Source organism: Symphodus melops, assembly GCF_947650265.1.
Source record: "Symphodus melops genome assembly, chromosome: 18".
In the NCBI taxonomy this organism is placed as follows: domain Eukaryota; kingdom Metazoa; phylum Chordata; class Actinopteri; order Labriformes; family Labridae; genus Symphodus; species Symphodus melops.
In genome coordinates this window covers 20,349,105-20,362,364 of record NC_136708.1, presented here as the reverse complement: position 1 = coordinate 20,362,364, position 13,260 = coordinate 20,349,105, and the positions used below count along the sequence as shown (strand labels likewise).

General features: G+C 42.9%; 1 protein-coding gene and 1 long non-coding RNA gene across 2 annotated transcripts in view; one reads left to right on the top strand and one right to left on the bottom strand.

The window, feature by feature from the left end:
* myo1g (myosin IG) overlaps window positions 1–13,260 on the top strand; it is a 46,475-nt gene that overhangs the window by 23,039 nt on the left and 10,176 nt on the right. Inside the window, exons 21-24 of the mRNA XM_079367753.1 lie at window positions 785–929; window positions 3,579–3,683; window positions 4,423–4,536; window positions 10,848–11,005. Of these exons, the coding sequence (XP_079223879.1) occupies window positions 785–929; window positions 3,579–3,683; window positions 4,423–4,536; window positions 10,848–11,005 (522 nt within the window). The remainder of the gene's footprint in view (window positions 1–784; window positions 930–3,578; window positions 3,684–4,422; window positions 4,537–10,847; window positions 11,006–13,260) is intronic.
* LOC306839205 lies at window positions 26–1,375 on the bottom strand. Its single transcript, XR_013781166.1, has 3 exons — window positions 1,091–1,375; window positions 726–866; window positions 26–111 (listed from the first exon to the last, which is right to left on the bottom strand). It is a non-coding gene; the product is annotated as an uncharacterized lncRNA (long non-coding RNA).

The following is a 13,260-nucleotide window of genomic DNA, read 5'->3' as shown; positions in this document are numbered from 1 at the left end:
GTAGAGAAAATACGCCGACCGTTCTGTCTGATGTCATGTGGCTCTTTGTAAGATGGCTCAGTTTGCTGTGCAACTCGCTGACTCCGCCCACTTTCGAGCACTAAATACCTGCTGGCAAACATAAAGAGGGGCGGGGGGTGTCCCATTTTGTTTTCCTGTTAACTCAGGACTGAGTCCTCAGCCATGTCTCTCATCCACTTAATTCAACACTCGGTTTCTTTTCCTATAGAGTCATGGTTAGTGCTGCTGCAAACCACCACGGCCAGATACAAATACATTTTTCATCCTGATTTATTTTTACTGTAGAAACATTATGAAAAGAGACAATGAGAGAGGAAACCTGTGAAAAGCAAAAAGGTGAACGTTTCTTTGCATCGATGCGTTGCTGAAAAACTCGACTTTGATTGGTAGTTCATCACATCTTTCATTCACTGAAAGGTGTCAGGCCGTAGATTTATATTAATCACAGACATTGAAGTGATATTTATCTTCAAATCCACCGGCTTGGCATTAAAACAGTTCAAATAAATCTCAGCATTTGAGTAATAACTTATATGCGTTACTCTGGGTGAGAGAGAGAGAGAGAGAGAGAGAGAGAGAGAGAGATCTTTTTTTTGATCAACATGAATATATTTTGGCACTTCAGATAAAATCTTCTTTTTCCCCCCCCTCATCCCTCGCACATTTCAAGACTTTTCCTCCTACTCCATTGTTTTCCTTTGCACCTTTGATGTATCGCTCCACCCACGTGACGTGCTGCCTTGTTCTCATCCCTTGTTGTCAGGTGGTGGGCGAGGCAGATCGTGAAGAACATCCCTCCGTCTGACATGCTGGAGGTTCGTGCCAAAGTGGCGGCTCTGACGGCTCTGAGCGGAGAGAGGAAAGACTGGGGAGTGAGCAGAGCCTGGGAGAGGGATTACCTCGCAAATGTAAGAATCACAGACACGTAAAAACAGGGTTACAGGTACACATGAGTTCCTCATTTTAAAAGAATGTATCCCAATAAATATAATAATATCTTGTTAAGCAATGTCGATTCTTCCTCAGTCAACTTTAATGCATCTTGGGTATATTGGCCATGTTTTCAAACCATTGTGATGCAGTCAGGTATCTGCTGCCCTGAGATAAATTGGTGCCTCTTAAGTGGTCACTCTGCAGCGTTGTTGTTGAGAATCACGACACAGCTGAAGAAAGAGGAAGACAGGAACGAGCAGCACAGGTGCAGAACTCAAGGTCAGCGACAGGAGGCAGAGATGATTTCAAGGATTCTAACAATGCAAGCAGGGGGAGAGCGAGCGAGGGAGTGAGAGCCGCAGCGTCGTACGTTTGATGTCGAAGAACAGTCTCGACATGTGCGAGGGAGCACGAGAGGCGGCATACTGGCTTGATTGCAGATGAGAGGCAGCTGTGTCCACAGGTGAGCTGAGTGGAGCTTGATGAGGTGGGCGTGATCAGCACACAGAGTGAAGCAGAGGCAGGGGGAGTGGAAAATGACTGAGTGGGGGCAAGTGAGCGGAGGAACGGAAATGTGACAGAGAAACATGTTTCAAAGACCAGCAGATAGACATAGAAGCTGCAATTTATACCCTCATATTGTGGAAATATTTAATGATACCATCCCATGTAGGTCTAGTTTAGTTTAACACTAATATGTGTCTCTAGTCTGCCTACAAACCCCTATGACAAAAGTCCAACCTCTCCGTCTTTAGCCTGCTCCCTTTTTTTTTTAGAAAATGTGTGCTCAAACAGGCCGTTTAGAGATTTTCCCTTCATGACATCACAAGGGGCAGTAGCCCCTCCCCCAGCTAGGTGTTTGTTCTGCCCTCTGAGTCTGCCTTCTCACTGTAAACAATAGGACATGGAGCGAGAAAGCCAGAGCAACCCGAGCCCTTCCAGAGAGGGGGCGTGGCCAGACACAGCTCATTTACATATTTAAAGCTACAGACACAGAAACAGCCTGTTCTGAGCAGGGCTGAAATAGAGGGGTTTATAGACATGATCAAATACAGGATCAGAGTGGATTTAGAAAAAACAAACGTCACAGACAGATTTATTTAAAATTGTTTAAAGAATTAGGAGATATGTGACTTTTAAGGTACATATTGGAATCCTTTTTTTGTTTGTTTTTTTTTTGACGAAAAATTAAGAAAAGTTCAAAGCAATTTCTTTATTGTTGTTTTGTTTTTTGTTTTTTTATTTACAGAAAAAAAACCCCCATAAAAACAGACTAAAGTTTTTTGTCTCGTCTTATTTAGATTTTGTTGTAATGAGTTAATGAATGACGAGGGAAGGTCGACAGATGTGATGATTTTTCATTCTTTGATCTCTCCTGAATATCTGTTACTGGGAGAGACTCTGAAGCAGTCATCACCACAAGAGGACCTCATTGACTGTGTCCACTCTTTCTGACACTTTATTCAACAACAAAATGCTACTTGGGTTCACAGAGAGGAATGAAAAGGTCCACTGACTTCATTGGCAGGAAAAATTCCTCTGGAATTTTCTCAGTAAAATAGACTTAAATACCCTGCAGTGTTTGGGATCACAGAAATCGTCTGTTGTTGAGGATGGATGCGGTGCATGTGACGAGACCTCACATTACACTGCATGACTGAAAGAGGATGGCGCTTAAAGGATCCCACAGTCGGCTCATTTAGCAGCTAATCCGAGGGTGTTTGCTAGCTCGAGGCTTGAGGGACGCCTTCGGGGAGTGTGAGCATGACCACCACAGAGTCCTGAGTCACTCCTCTCGTTAGCCCGTCAGACGGCCCGTGACTCGCTGGCCTCCTCGAGGGCTTCAGCTTCACGTGATTGGAGTTAAATCCACAAAGACCTGTAGTTAAGTGCATTGGGTCAGCCTGAATCGTGACTCGTATGTGTCTGATGTGTCCGAGTATGAAAGGAGAGAGAAAAAATGGGACAGTGAGACCGGTTGCAAATCGTGTATTCTCGTGAAACCGTCAACAGATTAAAGATTAAAGGGTCAACAAAATTGACTTCAATATTTCAGATTAAAGCTCATCTTACAAATCAGAGCAGGGAGGTTGTTGGCATGGCAACCCTTACAGGACAAGAAGCTGTGAGCTGTAGAAGATGAACATAAATAAAATCAAGTGGGAGTGATAATCGGTGCCTCCCACCAGATAATCAATACGTCTAATTTGAGATGAATGATGAAATTATTTTAAGGAACATTGTCAAACTTCTTGGGGTTTTATCCAAGACACTTTAAGAAAATCTAAAATCTTCTTGGGAGAAATTGCCACATAGAAGTTTTATATTCATCATAGCGGCCCCCCACTCTATTTCTAATCTGGCAGTTTAGCTCCATTATCAGGTCTCCCTCATCCTTCTCCAACAGCATGTCAAGCTGTGTCTGCTAACTGCACCCCGAGGCCCTGAGCTTTGATCTCCTTCTTAAGGAGATAAAGCAATAAAAAATGTTGGAAAAGAGGCTGAAAGAGGTCACCCAGAGTTTCCCCGCTAACGATGCTAAACGCTCCTGAACCGTCTGAAATGTGGCTGCATGATGACATCAGCCGGCTTCCAGCAATAACACGGCTCTTTCAACTCTGCAGGTGCGAGACAGCCCTGAGACCAGCTCGGCCTTCGTCCGTATTTCTAAGGAGCTGAGGAACAAAGACGAGTACTCTCAGGTCCTCTTCTCGGGCTTCTGCAGAAAGGTACGGTACATGAAGAGAACGAGCTGATCAGAAAATGTCTTGTTTTGTTCGAGGAGTTTCTTTTGTTGCTCCCTTGCAGCTCTGGGTTTTTCTCTTCTCCTTCTCCTTCTTCTTCTTCTTCTTCTTCTGTGTTCTCGTTTCCACCCCCTCGTATTTTCTGCCTCATGTTTTCGTGTTCAAGCGGTGAACACAGCCCTCTCAAACAGAAATATAAAGAACAACATCTCAGAGCATGAATCTTGAAAGGAAGTGAACTCATTAACCTTTTAGATCGTCTTCTTTCTTTTCTGCCTGTTTGAATCCACTGAAAAGACTCAGCTGGATTATTATTTTACCTCATGCTGAACTTGCTCTTATCACATCCCTGGGGATCACAGTCGCCATATTTTCCTTATCGGGGATTGTAGGAGCGAGGGATTCCTCTAAACTCTCGGTGCAGCTTAAGCCAAAGTATGCCTGAAGATATGTGGGCTTTGATAAAGGCAATGAAACCGTCTCCTCCTCGAACAAAACCCACCAGAGCTTTTATCCTGAGTCTGAAGTTATCTTTTTATTTCCTGCTTTGTGAATGTTTCTCGTTCGCAGCTCCACAAGGAAAAACCTGTTTAGAATCTGAAGTAGAGAAAACAGAAAAATATCCTACAACAACTAAAAGGAAACAGAAAATGTACAAATGTGAAGCTTTATACCCCCCTCCTCTCTCTCTCTCTCTCTCTCTCTCCCTCCTCTGCTCTCTCAGGTGAATAGATTCAACAAAAGCACAGACCGAGGCCTGCTCGTCACAGACAAGTACGTCTACAAATTAGAGCCAAAGAAACAGAACAAGGTTTTGAAGAGGCTTCCTCTGGACGCTGTAAGTACTCACATGGGAGAGAGCACTCATGCACAGACGCACCACAGCGCTTCAACTTAAACCCTTAAAGCGACAGAGCCACGCAGACGTTCAGATACAGACACACAGAGCAGAGCTGCACTGTGGAGACGAAGGCCGAGTGTTTAGAGTTTATACTTCTCGACATGACTTGACTCACTTTATACATAGTTTTTTAACAAACAAAAGTTTAATTCAGAAGGACTTGTAAAGAATGTTAACATTGTTATTCTTACTCATTGTGATGATCGTCAGAGAAGTACCTCATCACTGCAATATTTTATGACTTGCTCGAGACTTTTTCTCTGGATCACAAAAAAGACACAACACGCCAAGACAGGCGGCGGTATGACATCACACAATACGATGCACTTTGTTCTCTTGAGAATATGTTGACCCCAAAGAGGACCACAAATCATCCCTCAGCTTCTATTGAGATGGTGTTTCTGCCTCTTTAACGCTCCTTCGGGTCGCCTTCTTTCTAGAAAGAACTCGGGGGAATTGACCCGAAAAAACTTGGCTCTGAATTTAATTTCTCTAAATATTTTTCAGGTGGTTCAAATTCTTTGCTACTGCCCTTCAAAAAGCTCCAGTCTGTGTATGAGGATTAGGGTTGCACGTGTGTTGTTTTCTCTCGTGTTAATCCACGATTGGTCGACGTGACCTACAGTACTTCTACCGAGAACTGTTCTTATTAGGGTGAATAATGCCAAATGCCTCCAGTGAATCAGACTTTTGCACAACTAGAGAATAACAAGATACAGTGATGTGCATGCATGTTGCCATCTCGTGGATACTGTAGCTTCAGTGTTTAGCCAGCTCTGCTTTGGTCTTGTAAGTTTTCTGCGCTCTAACCTCTCTCCATTTTTGAGAAAGCATCTCCGATATTGATCCAAGTTTGAATCACGTTTCTGCTGCTGGAGCTTATTAGAAACATGCAGAGGCTTTTTAGGTCGAGTACAATCACTTCTGTCTGAAGCAGTTTGTTAACCTGCTTCCATCGCTGGTTTGTTGTTTGACTGGCAGACAGAGGAGCAAAACAGCCATGTTGGGGTGCATTCATCTACGTCCAGGAGCAGAATCTGAAGTTAGAAGGAGGCCCGGGCTTCAACATGGCATGTTTCCTTAATGTCTGATGATGCAGTAAGGTCATTTTAAGATTTAATACAGAAGATATCTTGACCTTGAAACAAATGACCACAGCAGCACTTTGACTGTTGTGTCTGGGTTTTTACCAATTTAGGAGACGTTTGAAGTTAAAAAAACAGAAGGCTTGACAGCTCAGCTGTAAGAACAACAGACAGTTTGGTAGATCACAGTCGAGCTGGTGAGGGAAGGTGGGACAAGTGAAGAGGTGAGCTGTTAGGATCATAAGACAGGAACGGAGTTAACGAGGCTCGGACAGGAGGCAACGCAGGGAAAACAAAGAAACGAGAAAATGAAAGGATGACGAAACAACCTGAGGTTAATTTGGTCAACTTTGACAAAGATCCTCCAGAATCTTTTCTTTTACAAGCTTTTTACAAGCTTGATCGGCGTTGCACTTTACTGGACTTGTAAAAGTGGAGGATTCCCTCTTTAACCCAAAACAAAGTCTTGACCCTAAAATAAAGCGTTACATAATGAAGCTCAATCTGGCACATATAAAAAGGCTCAGACACGCACCAAACAGCAGCTCTACTCCCTAATAGCTAGCAGGAATGTGGGTCAGATCTGGTACTTTATCCCAGCTGTCATTTATTTACAAGCACACACACTCACAGACACACACAGGTCTCCATCATGTCTGACCCGGGTCATTCCCGTCCATCAATCAGAACCAGAGTACTTAAGGAGACTGAGAGGCAGAGTGTGTGTGTGTGTGTGTGTGTGTGTGTGTGTGTGTGTGTGTGTGTGTATGTCAGCTGTGTGTGTGTGTGTGTTCATCAGCTGTGTGTGTGTGTATGTGTGTGTGTGTGTTCATCAGCTGTGTGTGTGTGTGTGTGTGTGTGTGTTCATCAGCTGTGTGTGTGTGTGTGTGTGTTCATCAGCTGTGTGTGTGTGTGTATGTGTGTGTGTGTGTTCATCGGATATGTGTGTGTGTATGTGTTTGTCAGGTGTGTGTGTGTGTGTTCGTCAGCTGTGTGTGTTTGTCAGGTGTGTGTTTGTGTGTGTTTGTCAGGTGTGTGTGTGTGTTCGTCAGCTGTGTGTGTTTGTCAGGTGTGTGTTTGTCAGGTGTGTGTTTGTGTGTGTTTGTCAGGTGTGTGTTCGTCAGCTGTGTGTGTGTGTGTGTGTGTTTGTGTGTGTTAGGCTTGATGTGTGTGTGTGTGTGTGTGTGTGTGTGTGTGTGTGTGTGTGTGTGTGTTTGTGTGTGTTAGGCTTGATGTGTGTGTGTGTTTGTGTGTGTTAGGCTTGATGTGTGTGTGTGTGTGTGTGTGTGTGTGTTAGGCTTGATGTGCAGACAGCTCTGTTTCATCTGACGCCTCGGTGTCTCTTGATTGATCATCATCATCACTGATTGATTTAATGATATAATAGTGATAATGATCGTGATTTAAGATTCACTCCTCACTGAGGCGAATAAAACGAATCCTTTCTGTCGTGGGTTCAATAATGGCAAAATAATCTTCAAAACAAGATTTATTCACTTCATTAATCTGTTACATTTCCTTTTTTTTAAATAAGAAATAAACTCAGAATCGTTTGAACACGGTCGTCTTGAATTGTATTTTTCATGACGTTTTCTTCTGATTGTTCTTTCTGTCACATCGGCGGCTTCAGCTCTGACATTTCCACGTCTCCGTCTATTCTCGACTTAATCAGGTGTTGCGGCTGGTGCAGGTTTGCTCTTAAGTGTTCAGTGGAGACGTGTGCAGGGACGGACGATGCCTACCTGACAGAGAGTGAGTCAGCACGGCTGGACGCCGAGCAGAGGTTTCAGAGAGCGATGAAAAGAGAGAGGGAGAGCTGAAACATGCCAGAGGGTTAAAAAGCCTCATTATGCGGCAGCGGAGCGGCTAAAGATAGCTGATGCCATTAAGCTCTGCTGCTCACACTGAGGGGAATGAGTCTTATCCAGGTCACAAACTGAGAATAAAGCGCTAAAGAAGCAACGCTGATTTGTTCTCTCAGTGTGTCACTGGAGTCTCCGGCCATCAGTCTGACCGCCAGCGCTGATGTCTAAAACGTCACTCAGGTTAAAGGCTGATGGAACGACGCGGTGAAACGCCGGAGTCGTGCAGAAGTGAAGGTTTGAACACCTGATCTCATGTTTCACCAGCTCGAACAACCAAAACATGCAAAATAACAGATTTCAGTGAATGAAAAAACGAGTCAAGTGATCAATAATGATCATGAGTGTGTGTGTGTGTGTGTGTGTGTGTGTGTGTGTGTGTGTGGATTAGATTAGATGAGTGTGTGCCATCATTCTTTGAAAGTGTGTTAATGGGGTCAGAGGTCATGTGAAGCACTGAGTGCTCTAAAGACTGGAAAAGTGTTTTCCAATCGGAGTCTATGTACCACTTAGATGACTCACATAATGAGGACTTCCTGTGGTTAGAGGAAATGTTCCTCTGATAGCGGTTATGTTACAGACTGGTCTACATTCAGAGCTAACTGAGAGTCCAGGGCTGCGGTCTGTTAGACACAGTTCACCGCCGACAGCTGACTGAGGAGGAAATAACAATCTGCAGCTTTAAGTTGATTCACTTTCTGGATTTGGGTCAAATCTGAATGAATTAGTTTTCTCCCCGCCTGCACTGAGTGAGAGCAGGCGGGACGAGAGTCTGTGGACAGACAAACACATCATTTATCACAAGTTGTTTTTTTGACACAAACATGACTTTAATGTTGGTGGTTTGGTTGAGACAAAAAGTCAACAATAGAGCTCGTGTTGTTGAGGGGCTTAAATAGATCGAACAAAAATATGAAACCCTCACTGTACAGAATGTGAACAAAGGTTTATTTAACACGCTGTGATGAGGCGGGACAGATTAAAGTTTGACAGTTTAAAATCAGGTACAAAAACAGAACAAGAGACCAAAAAAGAAAGATAATAATGTAAGTGTTTAAATACACAGAGCCCCCTCGAAAGCACCAAAGTCTATTGGTTATGTGCCTCATGTAAAGAGGCTGTAGGCCTTGGGTTCGAATCTGACCTCTGCCCTTTGCCACGTGTCACCCCCCCCCCCCCCCCCACACACACACACACACACACATACACACACACAGACTTTACTGTCTCACTTCTCTAATATAGGCTAAAAGATGCCCCCCTCCCCCTAAAAATATATATTATATTAATATATATATGAATAATAAAAAAAATAAAAAAATAAAATATATATATATTTAAATTGTTCGGTTGCTGGTTTTGACACAGAGATTTCACCTTGCACTGGGAGTAAATCTAAAATTGCTCTTTTTTCCAGACAGCATGAAACAGTTCATATAGAAAAGATGACTGACTATGAAAACAATGGTTACATGAAGGTCTGAAAGCTTCATTATTTTAATATGGATTAGATCACGTGGCCTTTTTACACAAACAGATCCGCTGATGTCACGAACAAAAACTTCACTAACTTTTTTTTTCATTCTCATTAATTTGATTGAACACCTAATCTCCAAATCTAGTATTGTGTCGGTCGGTGACACTTTTTCCATAAACTGAATCCCTGCATGTGATGACCTCTGCAGTGTCCCCGTTGCCGTGGGAACGGGTTTTGACAGAATGTGGCCTTGACGCTGCTGCACGTTGTCGTCCCTGCTGGATTAACCTGAGTGTACCGGGGGCTGTAAGAGGCTTAGACCACGTTGTCTCCCATTCCCTCTCTCACATCTGTGACACACCTCACTTCCTCTCTCTCTGTGTGTGTGTGTGTGTGTGTGTGTGTGTGTGTGTGTGTGTGTTTATCTCTCACACATGCAATGCTAAAAGTCAAGTGCAAAAACAAACCATTTCAAGTCTTATTATTGTTTTGACTAATGTACAATTTCAGGTATTTTTTTTGTTTTGAATGACTTTTTATTGCAGACAAACTCCTGCACACTGTCTGCACTCGCTGTGTTTATTATACAAACACATCAGCAATGTCATGGTGCATTATACACGTTTAATGTAAGGATGCCGGCTGTCGGCTTTTGTGACGCCTTCCCATTAACAGGTATACAAAATGACTTTAAAGAAATGAGTAATCTTGAGGTTTAGTTGTTTTTTTTTGGGTCATAAAGAGGAAATAGAGTTAAAACGTTGGGTGGAGAGAGTGAGGGGCGACGTGCTGTAAAGTGTTGAGGTCAGATATGAACCTGCGGTGAGGATCGTTGCCTCTATGCATGAGGCACGCCACATAACCGCTGGGCCATCCGTCACTCGTTAATGCCCGTTCTCCTGACTTTCAAACATCTGAGTAGCTTCTCCAGCATTGCTGGCAGTGAATCTGTGCATTATTCCAACACACCTCATGACTCTCGCTGCAGCTCCAGCACACGTGCAGCACGGGCAGACCTTCTCTCACCCTAAACACTGTGAGCAGAAATAATCCGCTGACTTCATTCATTTTATGATCTTTTGATCCTGGATATACTGCGCTGCACTAAATTCAATTCACAGGTATTATACGTTCACGTGAGGATCCCTGACGAGTCTAACCAAGGGAATTTGTAACAATAAAGATCTCAGGCTGTGAATAAGCGGGTCTTGTACTAAACTCTTGTACTAAACTTTGTCCATACACGACAAAACAAGCTGCAACTTGCAAGGTGTAGCCCGACAAAGTGACCAGTGAGTGAAGGAAAGATACAAAAAGTAGCTTTCACATAACTAGAAATGATTTACAGAAAAGTAAACTTGTGTTGCCGTGTGTTTGGAGACGACACTGACCCAGCTTTAACAACTCAGGAGAGAACATTTCATGTAAATAATATCACGTTTGCTCTTTCTTAAAACTCTGTTGTTTTCTTCTCTCGCAGAGAAACATAATAGATGGTCACATATAAGAAGCTGTAATCTTCTTATTCCTCCTTTAAACTGAGTGTAGATTACCGTAACAGAGATCAGGGGATGTGGGAGGGATAATGTACAGCGAGCAGGTTGTTAAAGAGGAAAGAAAATCCAGCAGGACAACCAATCAACAGAGCAAAGCAGTGTAATAAAAAAACATGCTCAAACATAATAAGTAAATATTTGTTTGCATGCATCAGAGTAGCGTTTATTTCCACACTTGAACAGACTCACAGTGCACGCGGTCACACACAGCTCTGTGGTAAACGTCCTCACATGTTCACTCTGTCTGTCTGACTCTCTCCGTCTGCAGTTCACAGGAATGAGCGTGACCAGCGGGGTTGACCAGATGGTGGCGCTACACACGTCCACTCAGGATGACGTCCTGCTGTGTCTGCAGCGAGGGCAGCTGTGTCCCAACCAGGACCGAGTGGGAGAGCTGGTGGGAGCCATGGTGGACCACTTCACACGGTCAGACCCGAATTACGGCTTTTTCTCACCGTGAAAACATCCGCTGATTATTTATGTGGACAAAAAGGAACGGGTCAATAAGAATCCACTGTTCAGACATTTCTGATTGTAATCTTGGTGAACCAACAAAGTTAGCCCTAAAATCCTGTAATTTCAGAGCTTTCAAGTCGAAAACAAGCCTAAAACTGTGGACCTCCCTTCAGACAGATCTCTGAAAAAAAGAACCTCCCACCACCCCAGATTGTTTACTTGTTTATTTCCTGCAGTTCCTGTAAGATTTTGGGTTTGTGATTATAGTTGATGATCCCTTAAACAAAATGGGGCAAATAGCCTGATACACATTTGACATCACATTACTGCTGCAGAACCAAAACCTGTAAGTGTCTGCTGGCCTCGCCTAAAGACCAAAAAGGCCTCGAAAAATGAATCAAGATTTTAACCCAAAAAAAAAAAAAAAGAATTAATGGCTACATTTTTTCAGCCTCGTCGTTTTTTGTTTTGTCTGCGATGCGGCGTAAGCAGAAAGCAGCAGCGGCTCCTCTCTCTCAGCGCAGATCTGTTCACAGAGAGGAGAAATTAATGAGCGCGTTCAGCTGGTGACGTGATCGTTCGCAGAGAAGACGCTCAGCCTTTTGGGTCAACTGAATAAACACAACTGCTTCAGAGTCATTGTGGGCATGCAGAGACCCCCGGCTCAAACGCAGTCTATTAATGCAGAATAACAATTACACAATCGCTCCTCCTGGCATTTATCAGTGTCATAGTTGTCGGCGTCTGCAGCCCGCTCTGAATACACGGCCGTGAAATGAATCAGTCACACTGACATTTATCACATTTATCACTCCTGACCTGATTTGTCGTTTCTGTTTATAAATCTGATTCACATCCGCCCACATCCATCTCTGCCAGGCTTCATTTGAATGGCACTACCCGCAAGTTTACACACACAGCAGACTGTTGTGAGTGTTGGTGGGCGTGTGTGTGTGTGTGTGTGTGTGTGTGTGTGTTGTTGTAATTACGGCCCACTGAGACAGCAGTTGGGATTGGTCTTCTAAAGTCTTAATCCTCCAAATCCTGCCAGGAGCACACGGAGTGACGTCGAAACAGGACAGAATAAACACCGAGGAGGAACTCCTCAGAGCTGCACGTAAAACACACCGGTGTCACATGACTTGTCATGAAGGGTCGTTCGTTTGAAAAGAAGGTGTAGATTAACATACTGAGTGGTGACAAACAAAACCATCTGCATTATATTTATTTATTAATTTTATTTTATTTAATTTTATTTAATTTTATTTAATTTTATTTATTTAATTTTATTTAATTTTATTTAATTTATTTATTTATTTATTTATTTATTCATTCATTTATTTATTTATTTATTTATTTATTTCAATTAGGACAGTGCATATTCATCAACATGTCAGCATGAAGCAGCAATGTAAAAATGCCAGAGTTAGCACAATAGCTAATTTTCATCCGTTGTCCCAAGGCAGGTATAGCGAACATTCAACAAGACAGATACAAAGAGTACATAATTCACAAGACATCACACATTACAAGTTACATATAAGACTTTAAGATCCAAGGAAAGGAGCGGATAATCTAACTGTGCGTGCATGTCTGGCTAGTTTTCAACCATTGTTTCAGTGCAGTTTTAGATGCTGAATAGGTGTCACAGTAGCCTGTTCCATGTCTGTGTGCCTCTAATAGACCCCACCATTTGGCCAAAGTTAGTTCTGCGCCTTTGAATGTTGCAGTCAATGTTCTAGCCCAAGGCTCGACTCCCATGAGTCCATAACAGCTAGCTAAACTGAATTTTTTTTGTTTTTATTGTTCAGAACACACAAAAACACATTTAAGAGGCCATAGGAGCACTGTGAAATATAAGGCCTTAAAGCACATTAAAAATACTCAAAATAAATAATAAACAGGGGCCATGCAAAATACATAAAAAAAGACTTCCATAGTAGTCTGTAAGCAGGAAACGTACATTCAGAAGTCCTCCCTCCAAAAACAGGAACTGTCCCTTTAAGCAAAGATGAACTCACTGTTTAAAAGTAATATCCTGTTATGTGAAAGTTTTATTGGAATTTTCTGTAAATAAATAAATGATGAGCCTTATTTACAGTCAGCAGCTAGTTTGAAGTTTTAATGGGCTCTTTGTTGTCATGGAGATAAAACATCACATGTCTCCGTTTGTCTTTGCTCTCTGGAGGCCGTGCAGACGGCAGCAGCATCAGTGTGTCCTTCTG